Source organism: Galeopterus variegatus, unplaced genomic scaffold, assembly GCF_000696425.1.
Source record: "Galeopterus variegatus unplaced genomic scaffold, G_variegatus-3.0.2 Scaffold665, whole genome shotgun sequence".
Taxonomy (NCBI): Eukaryota; Metazoa; Chordata; class Mammalia; order Dermoptera; family Cynocephalidae; genus Galeopterus; species Galeopterus variegatus.
The window spans coordinates 283,674-304,983 of NW_007726776.1; the positions used below are offsets into that span (position 1 = coordinate 283,674).

General features: G+C 36.9%; 1 protein-coding gene across 1 annotated transcript in view; it reads left to right on the forward strand.

The window, feature by feature from the left end:
• Positions 1-21,310, forward strand: part of PNPT1 (polyribonucleotide nucleotidyltransferase 1) — a 58,134-nt gene that overhangs the window by 29,876 nt on the left and 6,948 nt on the right. Inside the window, exons 14-25 of the mRNA XM_008571194.1 lie at positions 7,091-7,161; positions 9,292-9,328; positions 11,476-11,542; positions 11,626-11,715; positions 13,095-13,148; positions 17,623-17,729; positions 18,348-18,419; positions 18,513-18,576; positions 18,978-19,061; positions 19,385-19,468; positions 20,395-20,501; positions 20,588-20,643. Of these exons, the coding sequence (XP_008569416.1) occupies positions 7,091-7,161; positions 9,292-9,328; positions 11,476-11,542; positions 11,626-11,715; positions 13,095-13,148; positions 17,623-17,729; positions 18,348-18,419; positions 18,513-18,576; positions 18,978-19,061; positions 19,385-19,468; positions 20,395-20,501; positions 20,588-20,643 (893 nt within the window). The remainder of the gene's footprint in view (positions 1-7,090; positions 7,162-9,291; positions 9,329-11,475; positions 11,543-11,625; positions 11,716-13,094; positions 13,149-17,622; positions 17,730-18,347; positions 18,420-18,512; positions 18,577-18,977; positions 19,062-19,384; positions 19,469-20,394; positions 20,502-20,587; positions 20,644-21,310) is intronic.

Sequence of the window (21,310 nt, forward strand, 5' to 3'; positions counted from 1 at the left end):
TCAGAGAATAGACTTATTATTTATAAGAATAGCTACTCCAGCTCATTTTTCTTTTCTGTTTGCATGGTATATCTTTTTCCATCCTTTCACTCTTAGTCTATGTGAATCTTTATGAGTGAGGTGGGTCTCTTGAAGTTAGCATATAGTTGGGTCCTCCTTTTTAATCCAGCCAGCCAGTCTGTGTCTTTTGAGTGGGGAATTTAAGCCTTTTACATTAAGAGTTGTTATTGAAAAGTGTTGATTTATTCCTACCATTTTATTGGTTGTTTGGTTGTCTTAGGTGTCTTTTGTTGGTTGTCTTAGATGTCTTTTGTTCCTTGCTTTCTGATATACTGTTTGTTTTCTGTGTTTGTTGGTTCCTTAGGATGTAGATAGCTTTTTTGTTTGTTTGTTTTCTCTTCATGAATGCCATTTTTATTATACTAGGGGGTTTTGATTTTTCTTGGGTTTTTACGGCGGTGGTATTTATTTTTTAGGAACCAAACCCAGTACTCCCTTGAGAATTTCTTTTAAGGGTGGTCATGTGTTGGTGAACTCCCACAGTTTTTGTTTGTCTGAGAAATATACTATTTGCCCTTCATTTCGGAAGGATAGCCTCACAGGGTAGAATATTCTTGGCTGAAAATCTCTGTCTTTTAGTATTTTGAATATATCATCCCATTCCTTTCTGGCTTTTAGGGTTTGTGATGAAAAGTCTGATGTTAGCCTGATTGGGGCTCCCTTATAGGTTATTTGACGCTTCTCTCTCGCAGCTCTTAAGATTCTCTCTTTGTCTTTGAGTTTTACCAATTTGACTATAACATGTCTTGGAGAAGAACTTTTTGAGTTGAATACGTTTGGAGATCGTTGAGCTTCCTGGATCTGAAGATCTGGGACTTTTCCTATACCTGGGAAGATTTCCGCCACTATTTTCTTGAATATGGTTTCAATGCACTCTCCTTTTTCCTCCCCTTCTGGAATACCCATGACTCGGATATTTGAGCACTTAAGGTTGTCTGATATATCTCTCAGATTTTCTTCAATGCCTTTGATTCTTTTTTTTTTTCTGCTTGTGTTATTTCAAACAGCGCTTCTTCAAGTTCAGAGGTTCTCTCTTCAACTTCGACAGGCCTGCTGGTTAAACTCTCCGTTGTGTTTTTTATTTCGCTCAATAACTTATTCAGTTCGGCAAGTTCTGCTACATTTTTTTTCAGGGCATTGATTTCCTTGTACATTTCCTCTTTCAGGTCCTGTATACTTTTTCTCATTTCATCATGATGTCTATCTGAGTTTTCTTGTATCTCATTTAGTTTCCTTAGAATTATCACTCGAAATTCCTTGTGAGTCATTTCAAGGGCTTCTTGTTCTATGGGATCTAGAGCTTGAGATTTATTATCTTTGGGTGGTGTACTTTCTTGATTTTTTGTATTTCTGGTATCTTATCTTTGATGTTTATTCATTGTGGCAGGGGGTTTCACAGTCCACAGGTTTGACACTATTGTCTGACTAATATGTTGCTGGGGTTGCCAATTTGGTATGGCTACCTCAGTGACTACTCAGTTGGCCACTAGTGCCTTGCGTGTGTGGTTACCTCGGGTCTTGGGCCTCTCCGGGGAGCCACCTCTCTGGTCAGCTTGGAGTCTGCCAGGCTGCTGGGTGATGGGCGGTACCACAGGGTGTCGCTCCTGCCGCTGCCACTTACCCCGCTGCTGCCGCTTCCCCTGCTCCCACCGGTACCGCTGATGCCGCTTCTCCCGCTGCTGCTGCTGACGCTGCCATCTAGGGCACTGCTGCCACTGCTGACGCTGCCACCGGCTCCTCTGCTGCTGCCACTGCTGACGCTGCCACCGGCTCCTCTGCTGCTGCCACTGCTGACGCTGCCACCGGCTCCTCTGCTGCTGCCACTGCTGACGCTGCCACCGGCTCCTCTGCTGCTGCCACTGCTGACGCTGCCACCGGCTCCTCTGCTGCTGCCACTGCTGACGCTGCCACCGGCTCCTCTGCTGCTGCCACTGCTGACGCTGCCACCGGCTCCTCTGCTGCTGCCACTGCTGACGCTGCCACCGGCTCCTCTGCTGCTGCCACTGCTGACGCTGCCACCGGCTCCTCTGCTGCTGCCACTGCTGACGCTGCCACCGGCTCCTCTGCTGCTGCCACTGCTGACGCTGCCACCGGCTCCTCTGCTGCTGCCACTGCCGCCAGCTCCTCCGCTGCTGCCCTGCCACCGGCTCCTCCGCTGCTGCCGCTGCCGCCGGTTCCTCCGCTGCTGCCACTGCCCCCGTTACCGCTGCCACCGCTGCCGCTGCTGTCGAGGATGCCACTGCCATTGGCTCCTCCGCTGCTACCGCCGCCACCAGTTCCTCCAATGCTGCCACTGCTGCCGCTGCCGCCGGGTCCTCCACTGCCACCAGGTCCTCTGCTACTGCCACTGCCGCCGGGTTCTCCACTGCTGCCACTGCCGCTTCCATGGTTGGGCGCAGAGTTGCGCGGTCACTGACTGCAAGCGACGGCGGCTCCAACCTTTCTAGGGGCCCGCTCTGGGGTTGGGCTGGACCAAGTCGCTACCTTTTCTTCTTTCCAAGTAGGCACTGTGATTTCTTCCAGTCCCTGGTGCCCCTGAGTCTTGAGTTTCCACCACTGCCGCTGCCTTCAGACCACCATCTTGCCGCTGGAAGTCCCTGAGCTCTAGGAGTTTTTTCATAGAGTCTTTAGGTTTTTCTGTATATAGGGTCAGTCCTCTGCAGACAGGGACAGTTTCACTTTGTCTTTTCAAATCTGGATGGCCTTTATTTCTCTCTCTCTTGTCTGACTGCTCTGGCTAGTACTTCCAATAGTATGTTAAATAGAAGTGGTGGTAGTGGGCATCCTTGTCTTGTTCTTGTTCTTAAGGGAAAAGCCTTCAGTTTTTCCCCATTGAGGGTGATACTGGTGGTGGGCAAATGATACTGGTGGTATACAAATGGTGGTGGTGGGTAAATGGTTTGTATTGTGTTCACATACTTTCCTTGTATACCAATTTGCTGAGAGTCTTTATCATGAAGCGATGTTGAATTTTGTCGAATGCTTTTTCTGCATCTATTGAGATAATCATATGGTTTTTGTTGTTGATTTTGTTAATGTTATGTATCACATTTATTGACTTCTGTATGTTGAACCATCCTTGCATCTCTGGGATAAATCCCACTTGATCACGGTGTATAATTTTTTTGATGCATTGCTGTATTCTGATTACTATTATTGTATTTTGTTGAGGATTTTTGCATGTATGTTCATCAGAGATATAGGCCTGTAGTTTTCTTTTTTTGTTGTATCTTTGGTTTGGGTATCAGGCTGATGCTGGCCTAATAGAATGAGTTGGGAGAGTGGCCTCTGTATCACAAATTTTTTGGAATAGTTTTTAAAGAATTCATATTAAATTCCTCTTTAACATTATAATAGAATTCAGCAGTAAAACCATCCAGTCCTAGGCTTTTCTTGGTTGGGAGACTGCTGATTATTGCTTCAATCTCATTGCTTGTTATTCAGGTTTTCTGTTTCTTCTTGGTTCAGTCTTGGTAGTTTGTATATGTCCAGAAATTTATCCATTTCTTCCAGGTTTTCAGATTTGTTGGTGTAGAGTTCTTTGTAATCGCTTCTAGGGATTTTTTGTATTTCTGTGATATCAGGAGTAATGTCTCCTTTTTCATTTATTTCTTTCCATCTACTAACTTTCGGATTGGGTTGTTTTGGTTCTATAGTTCTTTGAGGCATAGCAGTAGGATGTTTACTTGAAATCTTTCTATATTTATGATGTAAGCATTTATTGCTATAAACTTCCCTCTTACTACTGCTTTTGCAGTATCTCACAGGTTTTGGTGTTTATTTTCACTGGTTTCTAGAAATTTTTTGATTTCCTGTTTAATTTCTTCTTGGACCCATAGGTCATTTAGGATCCTATTGTTTTATTTCCATGTATTTGTATAGAATCCTGAGTTTTGCTTGTTATTAATTTCCAGTTTTAACCCATAGTGGTCTGAAAAGATACTTGACATGATTTCAGTCTTTTTAAAGTTATTGAGACTTGCTTTGTGACCTAATACGTGGTGTGTCTTCAAGAATGTTTGATGTGGTGATGAAAAGAATTTATATTCTGTAGTTGTTCGATGAAATGTTCTGTCAATATCTGCCAGGTCCAGTTGGTCTAAAGCGTATTTTTAAATCCTGTGTTTCTTTATTGATTTATTGCCTGGATAATCTGTCTAATGAAGAGGAGGGTCATTCAGGTCTGCCACTATTGTTGTACTGGGGTCTATCTCTTTTTCTCTGCCACTATTATCATATTGGGGTCTATCTCTTATGTCTAATAGTGTTAGCTTTATATTTCTGGATGCTCCTGTGTTGGGTATATATATGTTTATGATTGCTGTCTTGTTGCTGGAAAGATCCCTTTATCATTATATAGTGTCCTTCTTTCTCTCTTTGTATGGTTTTTGGTTTAAAGTCTATTTTATCCAATGTAAGAAGAGCTACTCCTGCTTGGTTTTGGTTTCCATTTGCATGTATATCTTTTTTCATCCCTTCACTATTAGCCTGTGTGCATCTCTGCTGGTGAGATGAGTCTGTTGAAGACAGCATATAGTTGGTTCTACCTTTTCGATCCAATCCGTTAGTCTGTGTCTTTTGAGTGGGGAGTTTAATCCATTTACATTTAGGGTTGTTATTGAGAGGTATTATCTAATTCCTGGCACTTTATCACTTTTTGTTTGGTTGTTTTAAGGGTCTTTTTTCCTTACCTCCCATTTTATTATTTGTCTTCAATGTTTGTTAGTTTTTTTTGAGGTGATAAGATTTAGTGTCTTTATTCTTTCTTATTTGCATATGTGTTTTACCAGTGAGTTTTGTTCTTTCTTGTGTATTCATGGTAGTGATTATTTTTTTTTAGTTTCCAGATGCAGGATTTCCTTGAGAATTAACTGCAGGGCTGGTTGTGTGGTGATGCAGTCCCACGGTTTTTGTTTAACTGGGAAATAAACTATTTCTCCCTCATTTCTGATGGATACCCTTGCTGGGTATAGTATTCTTGGCTGGCAGTTTTTTTTCTTTTAGTGTTTTGAATATATCATCCCATTTTCTTCTTACCTGTAGAGATGTCTGCTGTAAGTGTGATGGGGGCTCCCTCCTAAGTGACTTGACGCTTTTCTCTTGCTGTTTTTAGGATTCTCTCTTTGTTTTTGAGCTTTGCCAGTTTGACTGTAATGTGTCTTGGAGAGGATCTTTTTGGATTGAATCTGTTTGGGGATCATTGAGCTTCCTCGATCTGAAGCTCTGTGTCTCTCCCTATAACCTGAGAAGTTTTCCATTATTATTTCATTGAATAGTTTTTCAGTGCCTTTTCCTTTATCCTCCCCTTCTGGAATACCCATGATTTGGATGTTTGTGCACTTAAGGTCATCTGCTAGCTCTCTTAGACTTTCTTCATTTTTTAAATTATTTTTTCCTTTTTTCTGTCTGCCTGGGTTATTTTACAAAGACCTTCTTAGAGTTTGGAAATTCGTTCTTCTACTTGCTCTAATCTGCAAGTTAAGCTCTCAGTTGTGTTTTTTATTTCATTGAATGAACCTTTCTGTTCCAGGAGTTCTGCTGCATTCTTTTTTAAGGTATTAATCTCTTTGTAAATTTCCTCCTTCATGTCCTGTATATTTTTTCTCATTTCATTGTTTGTCTAGTTCATTTCTTATCTCATTGAGTTTCCTTAAGATAGTTACTCTGAATTATTTTCAGTCATTTCAAGGGTTTCTTGTCCTGTAGTATCTGGCACTTGAGAGGTACTAAATTCCTTTGATGGTGTCATAGTCTCATTTTTTCATATTTCTAGTATCTCTACATTGATTTCGGGTCATCTGGTAGATCAGTTGCTTCTTCTTTTACTCTAGAGTGGGCTTTAAGGAGAAAGACTTCTTCTTTTTCCAGGCTCTTCAAGTGACTCTCCTTGTGTCAGTGAAGTCATATACGCAGTGGACCACCTGTACAGTAGTCAAGGACATTACTGTTGCAGCAAGCCATTCTTGTAGCAGAAACTGTGGTGGTGGCTGTTGTGTCTGTGCAAGGCCTTCACAATAGCGGCAATGTGGGGTCCTACCTTCTGCGTGGCCAGGGCGGTGCAGCAGTGGTGGCTGCCTGGGTTTTCTGCCTGTCTGGGGCCTCCTCTGTGGTGGTGGTGCAGGGTCCTGTCTTCTGTGAAGTTAGGCAGGGTAGTGGCAGCAACTGCCTGGGTTTTATACCTGCCTGGGGCTTCCCCAGTGGCTCAGCCATAATTTCTTCAAAAATTTTTTCCTCCCTCATTCCCTCTTCTCTCCTCCTGGGATTTCAAGTACATGTAAGTTATTCCTTTTGATACTGTCCTACAAGTCCCTGAGACTATGTTCTCTTTTCTCCTCTTCTTCGGATTGGGCAATTTCTATTAATCCATCTTTATGCTCATTGACTCGTCATCTTTCCATTATGAGATATTTTTCAGTTCTAGAATTTCCGTCATTCTTTTTTATGTCCTTGAATATAATGATAACACCTGTTGAAAATCTTTGTCTGTTAATCAAACATCTTAATGAACTCAGGTTCAGTCTCTATTCATTGTCTTTTCACTTTAGAATGGGCCCTGTATCCTGTTTCTTAGTAGCTTGTATTCTAGACTTTGTGAATGATACATTGTAAAGTCTCTGGATTATGTTATTGTTATGTCCATCCAAAGAAGATCGATTTTTTTTAAAGCAGGCAGTTTTATTGGCCAAGCCTTTAATGAGGCTTCCTCTGTGGACTAGTACATAATTTTTATAAATATTCCTTCCTCTCCCTGTCTGCCTCCCCCAGGATTTCTAGTGCAGTGCTTTCATATGTAGTCTATATGATATTATTAGACCTTTGGATTGTTGAGGTTTACACATAGCTTGAATACTTATAGAATGAATAAGTGTTTACTTAATACTTAATACTAGGGCAAGCTTTGTATGGAATGTATTTATCCCATTTAAAAAAAATTTTAAGAGCTAATTGTGTTCTTCGTATATTTTTAGTTTTGTTTTTTTTTTAATCCTTGTTGTTAGTTTGCCTGAGGAATTTTTTCTTCTTTTTTTAGGTGCTTTGTACTGTTACATTTGATTCATTAGAATCCAGTTTAAAGTCGGATCGAATTATAACAGCTATAAAGTAAGTTATGTTTTTATGATGTTCCAGTATATAATTGAAACTCATGTGGTATACTAGTAGTCATTATTGCTTTTTTTTAACCTGTATCTCTGTACTTCATTTTTCTGTTTACGTAGTTGTGATTTCGGGGGGGGGGGGGGGGGTTATTGTGCTATATTGTCTTCCGAATCATTAGTTTGGAACAAATATTGGTAAAGCATTCAATTCCTTAATCTTAACACATTTAGTTAATTCTTTATCTCTAGAATATTTCTCAGGACAGATTTCTGGGTAATCTTGAATGGGTGGGTTTTTCTATGCCAAACAAGAAAGCAAATAAATAGACAAATATTCCAGGTTGCTAAAATAATCTGGAGGCTGTTAATGAAAAACTTTGTCTAATCCCAAGCCACATTGTGATTTTGTGTTCAGAAACACTTGGCTTTCCTCCCCTGTTCCTAAAAATTTAACAGTAAAATCATGTTGTTCACTTTTAGATGATGAGACTCTATGTTACTGCATGAGAGTCCTGGGACTCCAATTGTTTAGTGCCTAATAGGGCTGCTTTCCTTTCCCTAGTGTATTAGTCCATCTCTGTTGCTTATAACAAAATACATGGAACTGGGTGATTTATAAAGAAAACAAAATTTATTGCTTACAGTTTCAGAGGCTGGGAAGTCCAAAGTCCAGGGAACATATTTGGGAACACAAAGCCTTGGTGGTGGCGACAGTGTCAGCAGGATGTCACATTGTGAAAATGGCAGAGCAGAAAAAGCAAACTTCTCATGAACTTTCCTTCTAAAACCCCCAGAGCCACACCCCTGACCAGCATTATTAATCCATTCACTACAACCTGGTCCTATAATCTAATCCCCTCTTCAAGACCCCACCTTTCTATAACCATAATAGGATTTCCTACTCTCCACATTTACAGTGGGAATTAAGTTTTGGGAGGACATTTAACCCAAGGCACCTAGTTAAGGGTCTAAAAAGACCACAGGACTCTGCCTCTCTCTTCCTGCTGCCTAACTGATGAGGATAATCCCCAGTATTTTCAGGATAGCTACCCTAATTATTATTCATGTGTCTGATTAAATTGACCGTATTAGCTGTGTGTAAAAGCCTGGAATGCTCATCCTAATGGTCCTTTTTTGGAAACTTATACTTTGTCGGAATTTTATATTCCCATCTGGGCCAAAACTTGGTTACGCTGCCCTTCTTCACTGTGACTCCTTTCTCTTCTAGGAGACAACCCGCTTAATAAAAAAGAGCACTGGGCTTAGCCAGGGCTTCTTCATATGTTCTAGTCTTAGGTCTGTAACCTGTGTAAATGAGGGGACACACACATCACTCAGCCACACTGGCCTTTGGTCTTCTTTTCTTGTAAAATGGAGGTACTGGGCTAGTGATCCGAATCTTACTTTCTAGCCCACAAAATCTGTGATTCCTTTAGTCTTCTGAAGGAGTTTGGTTTCTTTTTCCAAGACTGCAGTTTATGGTTATGCAGATTCTGCCCCATACCAGGACTTTTTCTAAATCCTCTGCACTGACTGGTGCCTTTTGTAATTCCATCCAAAGGGGTGCTATTTGTGCTAAGACCCTGTTATGTGCCTGTCTTTTCATAGGTAAATCTGGTTTCCTGCTTCCAGGAATTGTTCTTATTTTTCCCCATTTTTCTAGATACTTTCACAACAATTCTTTCAAACCCTGAAAAGATCTTTGCCTGTCAAATCTTCTGATTGCTTTCTTCTCTGTCATTTCAGTTACTAAACTTCATTTCACATGTTGACTGGGAGAAAGATTGTAACTCTGAGATTTTACTAATGTGGTTTATAACTTTCAGGATTTTCTCAGTACTTATTAATGCTTAAAAATATATGTCTACTGTCTTAGTATTTAAATCTGGATATTTAAGCGTTCATATTTAAGGGAAAATTGTTTTCATAAATCTGTGTAGAATTCGTTCATATGCCCAGGAAAAATACTGTCTTTCATTCATCCTTCTAATTCTTCTAGTTTTTAGTTTCAAACCAACTCTCATTAATCCCTAATTGTTTTTTAAAATCCCGTTAAATCTTTATTAGTTGCTTGTTGAAATAAATTTGTTTGTATTCATATAATGTTTTTAATATTATATCTTTTTGTTTATAGTGGGATAAAAGATAAAAATTTCATGCTGCACTATGAGGTAAGGTGATTTTTTTTCCCAACACTTTATTTTGAAAAATATCCAGGATACAGCAAAATTGAACGAACTTTACAGTGAATACTCATATACCCAATACCTGGGTTCTACCATCAACATTTTACTGTGCTAGTTTATCTGTTAAGGTTGAATTTGGGGCTGTCATTTTACTGCATACAGAAGGGATTTAGAGAGATAAGTAGAAGTTCTCCAGTCAACAACTTCCTGTTCTAAGACATACATAAAAGCTAGAGTGTAGCAGACAATGTTGTTCCCCCCTCCCAGCGATGTTGTTTTAGACAAAAGTTGTACCTCTACACAGTATGCCAAACAAAAGTGGAACTTTTCAAATATCTCAACTGACATCACCTTCCCCTGCTAGTTACTTAAATGTTCATATTTTTACTTAGTTGATTAGTAGTAAAAGATCTGAGTTATTTGATATTAAGTTGCTTTATTTTTATTTTTATTTTTTTTATTTTTTATTTTTTTTTGTCTTTTGTCTTTTTCCGTGTCCAGCAACGGATCGCAACCCTCAGTGTTGCCCCCGTACCAGACCGGGGAGCGGCAATGGGATCGCAACCCTCGGTGTTGCTCCCGCGCCTCGCTCAGCCAGTGAGCGGGAACCGGTCCGTACGTGGGATCCGAACCCTCGGGCGGGAGCGCCGCCACGCTTCCCAAGCGGCGCACTATCCAGTGCGCCACCGGGCCGGCCCTTAAGTTGCTTTATATGAAATCATTATATATAATTGAGTCTGTCATTGACTTTATTCACAACTAATCCTAAGGGACCAGACATAACATATAGTAGTTTTGATTTTATTATTTGAAGTATACACCATGGGAGGCTAGTGTGAAGTAACAAGTCACTTCACTCTCAAGCAACCCTTGTTGGCTTCCCAGAATCCCAACATTTCAGTTTTGTTGAACCTGCTATAATCAGTAGAGATACATTTATATAGGAAATATATGCCACAGAATATCCATAAATCTGGAAATGCACATAGGTCTGAATCCTTTATAAATATCCTGTTTTGGATATACCCAGATGCTACAGAAGCAAGAGAGGAATTGTAATTGAGGAAAGTACATCCTTTGTCATGAGCTGGAGAGCACGTGGCTATCTAAAAAGGGCAGCCATGGAAAATGCAGCTCTAGCTGATTATTGGGTAGAGGGGTGGGGGAGGGAGCTGGAGAAGGAGATCAGCCATTACTGCCTTGTTATCCCATTTTTTTAAACCTTTTTATTATCAAATTAAGTATAGATACTGAAAATCATTTAAAACAACAGATGGCTTAATGGGGTTTTATAAAGCAAACACCCTTGTAATCACTATCACCAGGAAATAGAACATTGCCAGCCACCTCAGAAGCCCCTTCATGTTTTTCATACCATTCTCAACACCCTTTCTCTCCTAACTGCTCTCCTAAGTTTATAGTAATCACTTTCTTGTATTTCCAGTGTACATCTCCCACATACCATCATTTAGTCTTGTCCATTTTTTTTTTAATTTTGTATTTCTTTGAGTCTCTTCTAATCTACATGTTTTCTCTTCCATTATTTTGTTTTCTTTATATTTTATCTGCCGAAGTCTCAGAGCCATTTAACCTGTAGAGTCCCCCCTCAGTTTGGGTATTGCTGATTATACACATGGCATGATCCACATGTTCTTCTGTCCTCTCTATTGCCTGCAAATTGGCGGCTATTTCCTGAGGCTTTATCATATTCATACTCCATTGTTTTTTGTTTTAAATTGTTAATTTGAAATTCCAGATTTTTATGGGAAGTTTCCCAATTTTTAAATATCACAACTAATTCATATTCCTTTAGGATAACATATCCATCAAATAAAACAGTTTACAATCTGTGGCTGAAATAAAATTTTTATAGAAAAGATATGTGTCCTCAAAATGTACTTCTTTTCAAATATGGACATATTTGTTGTTATTATAAAAATATAATATTTTGTTGTTAATAATTTAAACATTATGGAAATTTATGGTGTGAAACCTTACAACCATTCACTTCTCACCCCTTAATTCACTTACACAGTAGAAATAGCTACTTTAAGCAATTTGGTATATAGTGTAGATTTACACCAGACATTTTTTCTGTACATATGTGAATGTAGTTTTTTTTTTTTTTTAAGTTTCCTCCTTATGCAACTAATGAAATTGGCAAAGTCACTGGTGTAAATAGAAGAGAACTTGGGCATGGTGAGTATAAATCTGTAAACATGCATGTTGTTTCTACAGAGACTTAGTACATTTTTTGCTTATTGTTTTCTATTTTAATTTAGGTGCTCTTGCTGAGAAAGCTTTGTATCCTGTTATTCCCAGAGATTTTCCTTTCACCATAAGAGTCACATCTGAAGTTCTAGAGTCAAATGGTAAGGTATTAAGAAATAGACCAGATTTCTTGTTATAGTCTTAACTTCTCAAAAGTACAGTTATATCTATTCAAATGGTAAGGTATTAAGAAATAGACCAGATTTCTTGTTATAGTCTTAACTTCTCAAAAGTACAGTTATATTATATCTATTCAAGTGGTAAGGTATTAAGAAATAGACCAGATTTCTTGTTATAGTCTTAACTTCTCAAAAGTACAGTTATATCTATTCAAATGGTAAGGTATTAAGAAATAGACCAGATTTCTTGTTATAGTCTTAACTTCTCAAAAGTACAGTTATATCTATTCAAATGGTAAGGTATTAAGAAATAGACCAGATTTCTTGTTATAGTCTTAACTTCTCAAAAGTACAGTTATATCTATTCAAATGGTAAGGTATTAAGAAATAGACCAGATTTCTTGTTATAGTCTTAACTTCTCAAAAGTACAGTTATATTATATCTATGATCCAGGGCCCAAGCCTATTGCAAGAGAAAAATGTGTTTAGTTAATCATACTTGTCTGAATCTCTCTTCTTTGCTAATGAGTTGTTTTGAAAGCAGTGTAAAACAGGTATTTTCCCTTATGTATCAGTTATAGTATATTCAGTTTGGGTTATTTGTTTCTTTATTTCTATAAACTAACACAGTTCAAGACTGGTTTGGAGAGAGGAAGGGCCAAAATAGAGTGAGCCATTAGACAGGGGACACCTGTCACATGTCACAGGTGAATAATAAGTGGACACTACAGAGGGAGGCTGGACTAAAAGGTCAGATTTAAATTTTAAAAAATCAGTCCATTGGTCAAGGCAAGGTGTAGTCATTGAAGGCAGAAAGAGCACAGAGTTCTTAAAGGTGTAGCAGACATAGATCAGATGATCACAGATTTTAAAAGAAAAACACCAAAGTTAGCTCAGAATTTAAACTAAAGACTTTTCTGTTCTTTACTGGGTATAACTAGTCTAATGAGATTATGGCCCAACCAGAGAGCCAGAGCCCTGTATCTTAACTATCTTCTGATTAAGGCGACAAAAGAGGTATGCTAGTCCTTCTGGGAGGTTTCTTAGAATAGAATTTCTATAGCAGTACTGTCCAATAGAACTTTTTGTGATGATGGAAATCCTTTATATATTTGTTCTGCAGTTGAGGAACTAAATTTATTTCAATTAATTTAAATTTAAGTAGCCACATGTGGCTACCATATTGGACCATGCAGCCCTGGAGTTTGTGACTCAGAAGAGCTTTTGAAAACAAGGAAGAAAAGACTATTGAATATTTATGTTATCTTTGAATATTTGTAAGGAAATAACCAAAAGTAACAATCTTCTACATTTTAAAAAATTAGTGTATTATAAAGCAAGTGTTTTTTTTCTTTCTATAGGGTCATCGTCTATGGCATCTGCATGTGGTGGAAGTTTAGCATTAATGGATGCAGGTAAAAGAATTATGTCTCAAAACTGCTAACACTTTGTACATACCTGATTAGTATAAGATTTTTTAAAACTGGATTTTAGTAAGATTTGAAGTCAGATTACAGATAATCAAACCAGGCCAGAGGCAAGATAGATGCAAAGTAGAGCGTCAAATATCCAGATATCTTCTGGAATTTTTATTTTTAACTAAAAGCATTATAGCAAAAACTATTTACTTGCCTGGTGAATCAGTGAACTTTCTCACCATCTAAAAGGTGGAGAGCTCCAGAATTGATTCCAGTAACCAAAGAAGTTTTGACTAATAAGCAGAAGTATTAGGAGCCATAAGAGAAAGCAACCATGTAATCTTCCAGTCAATTTATACAAGCCGCAGGAAGAATAATGCCACTCAGAAGTGTATACACAATTTTAGGAAAGCAGACTATGAGTGGTTCAGTATAATCCCTGGGTATGAAACACCAAAAGGGAAAAGAGTGTGTTAGGAGGCTCTCAAAACTAATTTCTGCCAAATAATCACCAATGATGCTATTTGAGAAGAAAGGGAAGAGGAAACTAGAGAAACTAAAGAGGCCACACAAGGAGTTCTCTGTTAAGTTCACACATTTACAGTACAAGTATGAAAGATGGAAAGGAAGATATAACCAAGGATGAAATGAAAAAATGGTGTGAGTATTTAATAATATTATCTAGAAAAAACTAAAACTTAGAACAGGCCAAAGGAAAAAAAATGCTAAACATACTCTTCTGGTTGTATTCAGTGAAGGAAAACAGTCTGATATTTAAGGTAGCTGGTAAAAAAATGCCGTTACTATTTTTCATCTCCATGCATTCATTCAAATGTTTACTATGTGCCACCTATGTGGCACTGATCCAAGTTCTTGAGATGTGGTGAATAAAACTGTTCTTGTCCTCATGGTGCTTGCCTTTCTCAGTCTTCCAAATCTCATATTGGAAAACAGAACAAATCCTGAAAAGGGTGAACTGAAATATGAAAGAAGACATCATAAGAGAGTCTTCAACTGTTTAAATGAATCAGATCTTTTGGTCTAGACAAAAACCCATCCTAGGTAGTGATGAAGACTTCAGGATGAGATTACTGAACCATGTTGGCAGTCTTTGAGAAATCATGAAGACTGGCATACCAAGAACAGAAAAGTTCTTATTTTTGGAAGAGAAGTATTTTCTGTAAAGTATAACCCAGTGAACTTACAGTGTCCCTTGACAAGACTCTTAAACAGTTTATAAAAAGAATGGTTTATAAGTATTTTAGAAAGGAAGGTAGCTACTGAGAGAAGGAACCAGAAGGGACTTATCAAAAATAAGTCATGCCATAGTAAACTCATTTTCTGTTCTTGAAAAAAATTACTAGATTTGGAGTGGGAGTAAGTGCCATTCATGTAGTATATCTAGAATTCAGCTTGACAGGTTATGATATCTTTATGTAAAGGATACAGACATTTAGACTAGATGTCACACACCATTCAAAACTTTTTGAAGGATAAGCAAAGGGGCCTGGTTAAGCTGACCAGCAGGTCAGAAGGTTTCAAATAGAGTACTTGAGGATACTTCATCCTCGACCTTGTCCCTTTAAATGTTTTTGTTATTGAGTTAACTGAGAAGACTAGCCTGCCTATAAAAAGGATATTGACAAAAAGGAATGGGTGATTAACTTATTAAATGACAAAATTAATCTCTTTAAAAAAATCTTAACAGGATAAAAAGTATGGAGCCAAATATATAAAAACATTAAATTTGACAAGGAGGAGTATCAAGTCCTATGGGAAGGGCCAGCAAAGGGTATACAATTCAATTCAAACACATGAGGGCCTGCCATGCCCTAAATCAGACTGTCCTGTGCCCCAGAGATACAAATGGTACCCATTTTTTAAAAACTTAAAGGTGTGAGAACAAATAGACAAAGAAATTAACAGATGAAAGAGATAATACAAACATATACAAGGGACACAAGGGTGAATGATGAACTAAGTTGAGAGTAACTGGCTCAGAGAGACCACTACATTTCATCTGGTTTAAAGGTTGGGTAGATATTCCCAACTAAAAATAGACATTTACAGGTTGAGTAGTTGTTGACCAGGCATATTAGGAGCAGGGCCCGTCGGTATTTCGCATGAAAGGAACAGCACGTGCAAAGTCATGAAACAGTGTAGTGTGTTTCTAGACTGTATTTAAAGGAAGTGTTGAAGTAATAAACCGGAACTAGATTTTGAAGGTTATTGTAATACTAAGGAGTTTGGACTTAAAGCTAGCATTTTTCCAACTCAGTATTCCATGGAATAGTGTTCCACAGGATGTTGATTATTATATACCATGAAAAAAAATTCTGTTCTAGAGTAAGGTTGAGCAAGGTTAAGCAGATTTATTTAATACGGGTTAAATTTTAATATGCTAATGTGAATACTGAATCTCTACAAACAGGTTATATAATATTTACCAAACTGTTTTGACCATAGAGTATGTATAAAAAGTTCCTGGAATCAGTTAATGGGTAACTTGAAGAATTTTATGTAAAAGACTAGCATGATTTCAATATGCTTTTTTTCTTGTTTTTAAGTAGTTTCTCCTAGCTTAGATGATGAGGTAGAAGAGACTAGAAGATGAGGTGACAGACTAAAATCTGGAAAGCAAGACAGGGAGATTGTTGCTAGGGCGAGAAATGATGTGGACTTAAGGAGTAGCAATAAGTATTTCAATATTTAGGAGAGAGGACAACTTGCTAAAAAATTTAGAGGATAAATTAAACAGATCTTTGTGACTTGGTGGGGTATAGGAAATGAGGAAGGAAGTGTTAATTCTGATGTGAGTGCCTTACTTGCTTTCAACCAAGATAGAGAATGCATGAGGAAAGGGATTTATTGGAGGTGGTTCAATTTTGAATTTATATACAAGGGTACTTCAAAAAGTTTGTGGAAAAATAGAATTGAAAGATAATACCAATCTTTCTGTGAACTTTTTGAAGACTGCTAGTATTTAAGGTTCTTTGAGGACATTTAGCTGGAGATGTCCAATAGGCAGTTTGGTTATACAGATCCAGGGCTTGGAAAGAGAGCTAGGTAGAAAGGATAGATTTTTAAGTCATCAGCATTATAGGTGGTAGTTAAAACTATGCATGTGGGTGAGATTGCTTAGAGAGAATGAAATGAGATCCCTACAATACTCCTTCATATGAAAATAAGTTCCAAGTGATCAAAACATAAACATTTTTTTTTTAATGAAACACAGGAAAATTTTATTAAAATCTTGGAGAAGAAAAGCCTCTAAGCAAAATTCAGGAACCATGATTGCACAAACTTTAAAAATTCTACACAGATATTCATTTGTATAGTGGTGGAAAAAATAACAATAAAATAAAAACTCTACACAGAAAAAAAAAAATCACCATTTTTTTTGCAAAGTCAAACTAGGAAATAATATACTGTATTTTATATTGTATATTTATCTTTTATTTAATATAATATTTACATTTTAATAAATATCTACTGTCCTTATTGAAAGAGCTCTTACAGATCAACTAGAAAAAGACTACCAACCAAATAGAAAAATGGTTGAAGGCCATGAACAGGCAGTCTCCAAAAAAGAAATATAAATAGGCTTATAACATGAAAAAGTGCTTAACCTCACTCATAAAAAACAAATGAAAATAATTTTTACCTTTTACATTGGCAAAGATCAAATGGTTTGATAAAAATTAATAAGAATATAGAATAACATGCACCCTCATATCCTGCTAGTAAAAGTATAAAATACTACCTTTTGGGAAGGCAGTTTGACAGTGTAACAAGTATAAATACACAAACCTTTTGACTCAGCAATACCACTTCTGTGTGTGGCTTATAAAAATTTATGGGTGGTACTATGCAACCATTCAAAGGAATAAAGTAGAACTTTATGTGGTGCTGTGTCAGTATCCAAGATATGTTATTAAGTAAAAAAGGCCAGGTGCAGAATAGCGAATGCATGTAGTATGAATGCATGAGTAAAGTAAATAGAAGATTATATTTACATTCATACTTGTGCAGAGAAATTTTCTGGGAGGATACATTAATGATGGCTGCTATGTGGGGGAAGGTGAACTTAGGTGTTCAGGCTAGAAGAATTTACCAAATACATGGTTACTTTTCAACAAAAAGGTGGTGACGGCAAAAGCAAAAGGACAAAGCAATGGATGATTTAATAGTTATAAAGTATGCTATTATTAGAGAGGTTTTGCCAAGTACAGTGATCACCTATGAAAATTGTTTTATTTTATTCCTAACCAAGTGACCAGCCAGACTAAAAATTGTTCAAAAAGACATGAGGTAGTTAGATGACTTATTAAGACCTTTCCAACTCAGCTTTGGTGATCGTCAATTTAGAGAACACCATCCACTTAACATTAAAATAAATGTCAGTAGAATGATATATACGTGTGTAAGCTGATGTACACATTACAAACAAAAGTTCTTTTTTCAATTATAGGGGTTCCAATTTCATCGGCTGTTGCAGGTGTAGCAGTAGGATTGGTCACCAAAAACAATAATGAGAAAGGTGAAATAGAAGATTATCGTTTGCTGACAGATATTCTGGCAAGTATATTCCCAGTTTCAATTGTTTTTTGGCGGGATTGGCAGCTGGCTGGTATAGGGAGCTAAAATCTTGACCTTGGTGTTAAAACACTGCACTTTGACCAACTGAGCTAACCAGCCAGCACCTCCAGTTTCAAGTATTTGATGGTGAAGACTATACAAGTATCTACAACAGTTTGCTTTAGGAAAATTGAAAATTAATCGTTATGCACTTATTGGGGGGGGGACATGATCTAAAAATAAAGTGATGTTTCTGATGAAAATATTTGTAGCTTTAAAAGTCACAAATTGGAAGCAATAGTTAATGTAGGAGATATTTCTTTTTTTTTTAAAGATGATCGGTAAGGGGATCTTAACCCTTGATTTGGTGTTGTCAGCACCACGCTCACACAGTGAGCTAACCAGCCATCCCTATATGGGATCCGAACCCACAGCCTTGGTGTTATGAGCACCACACTCTCTCGAGTGAGCCACAGGCCAGCCCTAGGAGATATTTCTTTGTGTTTGATCTTAGAGGACATGGTTTACTTCTAAAGCTATTCTTAGAAATTCTTCTACAGTGACTAAGGGTGAATTTTGTTTTGGTTTAAAACTGTATCATTTTTTAAATTCCTGAAGGGAATTGAAGATTACAACGGTGACATGGATTTCAAAATAGCTGGCACTAATAAGGGAATAACTGCATTACAGGTATTTTTAAAACTCATTTTGTTTCATTTTTGTAATACTTAAATAATGTTATAAGTCAATATTTATATAATTTGTTTGGCTCTTCTATATTAGGCTGATATTAAACTACCTGGAATACCAATAAAAATTGTCATGGAGGCCATTCAACAAGCTTCAGGTAAACCACTGTGCCTGACTCTCCTCTCACTATGGTCTAGTTTGTTAATGGGAATTATAATTCTCACTAGGCTTATTATAAAATATAGCTTTAAAAAATGGAATTTCATGTAACTTAACTTAGATCAAGAAGTATTAAGTTATTGGGCACATGACTAACCACCAAAGTGGGAGACCAGTGAAATTTCAATTTTCACATATTAAGCAGCTCTTTAGGATTATGCAGAAGGGAATACAAGTGAATTTTCAAGGTAATTGGGATGTGGAGAGCTTTGGTTATTAAGCTTAAAGAGTTTGGATTTTACTCCACGAAAACTAGGAATGTAGCTATTTCAGATTACATTTATTTTATAACTTTTGTGTTTTTATAGTTATAATTTCTACTGTTTTTATCTCTTCTAGTGGCAAAAAAGGAGATATTACAGATTATGAACAAAACTATTTCAAAACCTCGGGCATCTAGAAAAGAGAATGGACCTGTTGTAGGTAATACACTAAAATTATTGCCGATCTCAGGATAAGATAAACATTAATAAATGAAAGTGTATTACTGTTTTTTTTATTTTTTTACCCCATACACAAAACAAAAATATTTTAAATATTTTTATAGTTAAAATACTTGAAATTTGGGGGGATATTCTTGGACATTTTTTGGTAATTTTAATAAAGTAACAAAACCTTTTTCTATTTCATATTGAAATATTTTTACATTTATCCAAGCCAAAAAAAAAAAAAATCCTGAGTGACCAGGACATGTTTTAGGTTTATTTGAGTGTTTGAATTATATGTTTGTCTGTATTATATTTCAGAAACTGTTCAGGTTCCATTATCAAAACGAGCAAAATTTGTTGGACCAGGTGGATATCATTTAAAAAAACTTCAGGCTGAAACAGGTAAGAGTTGTATGGAGTTTGGGGTTTTTTATTAACTGCTGGACCATGTGAATTTACTATTTCATCTCTTTGGAGTTGCTCCAAAAATATGTTTTGAGAAATAAAGACCAGGAGGAAAGGATATGTCATGCGTTTACTGTGAGTTTTCTTTGTGCCTCTTAATAAATGAGCAAATGATTGTCCTAAACCAAATTCAAGAAGGATAACCACGAGTTCATCAGGGTTTTGTTGTTGCTGTTGTTTTGGGCACCATTTTAAAATTGAACATTAAGAATAATTTTTAGTTTTTCACTTTAGATGGGTTATGTTATAATTATCTCTTACTATTCTGCTACTTTCAGTTAGTTTTATTTAGACTCTTTCATTTAAACAGTTTGTGTACAAATAATATGCTTTAATTTGTTTTTTTCTGGAAGCATTGTTTGGATTACCTACTACTTAACCAGCTTTGAGGTTGTTGAAGAAGGGTAAGAAGCAGAGTTACCTTAGTCAGTTCTTCAGATTGAGAAACTTATATGATTTTGTCCCTCAGTCATCTATTCACCACTCTAAAGTGTAAGAGGGAGAAAGAAAAAAAGATAAAGGAAGTGTTCTAGTATCATTTCTACTCATGAAAGAGAGCAAAACCAGACATTCCAAAATTAGCAGTGATATGCGTGATCTCACCAGCTACTGGGCTCCAAGAAAGCAGGGACATTGGTTCATTGTTGTATCCCCAGGGCCTAGTACAATGCTAGATACATAGCAGGTGTGTAGTGTGTATTTGATGGTGAATGAATCCCTTCATTCTGAAAGCAGTGATTAAACATAATTCTGTTCAGCTGCTTCCAGGTTCTTCCCCTGTTCTCACATCTGCTTTTAAGACTAGTCTCCACTGGAATGAATGAGCACATTAATTTTAATATGTTAAATTATCTTTTTAAAAGGTGTAACTATTAGTCAAGTGGATGAAGAAACATTTTCTGTATTTGCACCAACACCTAGTGCTATGCATGAGGCAAGAGACTTTATTACTAAAATCTGCCAAGATGACGTAAGTATAGATATTTTAATAGTTGCTTTTTCTACTTTTTATTGATGTTTTCTTTATGAATCTTATGGCTTATTTTGCACTTACAGCAGGAGCAGCAATTAGAGTTTGGAGCAGTATATACCGCCACAATAACTGAAATCAGGTAATATCAAGTAATAAGCTGTGTTGGTTATTAAAAGGTTTATATTACAAGCTGAGGTTAACTTCACATTTGCTTTATTTACTTTGACATCATAAGGTGTTTAGATTATGTGATAGTTGCCATATAATATTAATTAGTTTTTAAGTTATTTTCTACACCAGTTTGCAGATTTTCAGTAACATGGTTCTATGGTTATAATTATAATAGATTCTTGTAATGAATATTTTCTTTAACCAAATTTTCTACCATTTTAGACTTAGCGATATTGTTTCTTTCTTTCTTTCTTTCTTTCTTTCTTTCTTTCTTTCTTTCTTTCTTTCTTTCTTTCTTTCTTTCTTTCTTTCTTTCTTTCTTTCTTTTTATGGTTTGTTTTAAACATAGTACTACTTAATGCTTAATTAGCACCTATTTTAAAATACTAGTTTCAGCCTCAAAGCATTTATACCACCTAAGCAGATTGCATTTTCAGCATCAGAAAATCCCTTTTTAAGAAAAAAAGGAATTATCAAATATAGCAGGAGTGTTCAGAGCTATTTGAAATGAATAATAAAAGGCAGTAGAGGGCTAGCCAGTTAATTCAGTTGGTTAGAGTGTGGTGCTGATAACAAGGTCCAGGGTTCAATCCCTGTACTGGCTAGCCACCAAAAAAAACGGGGGGGGGGGGGGG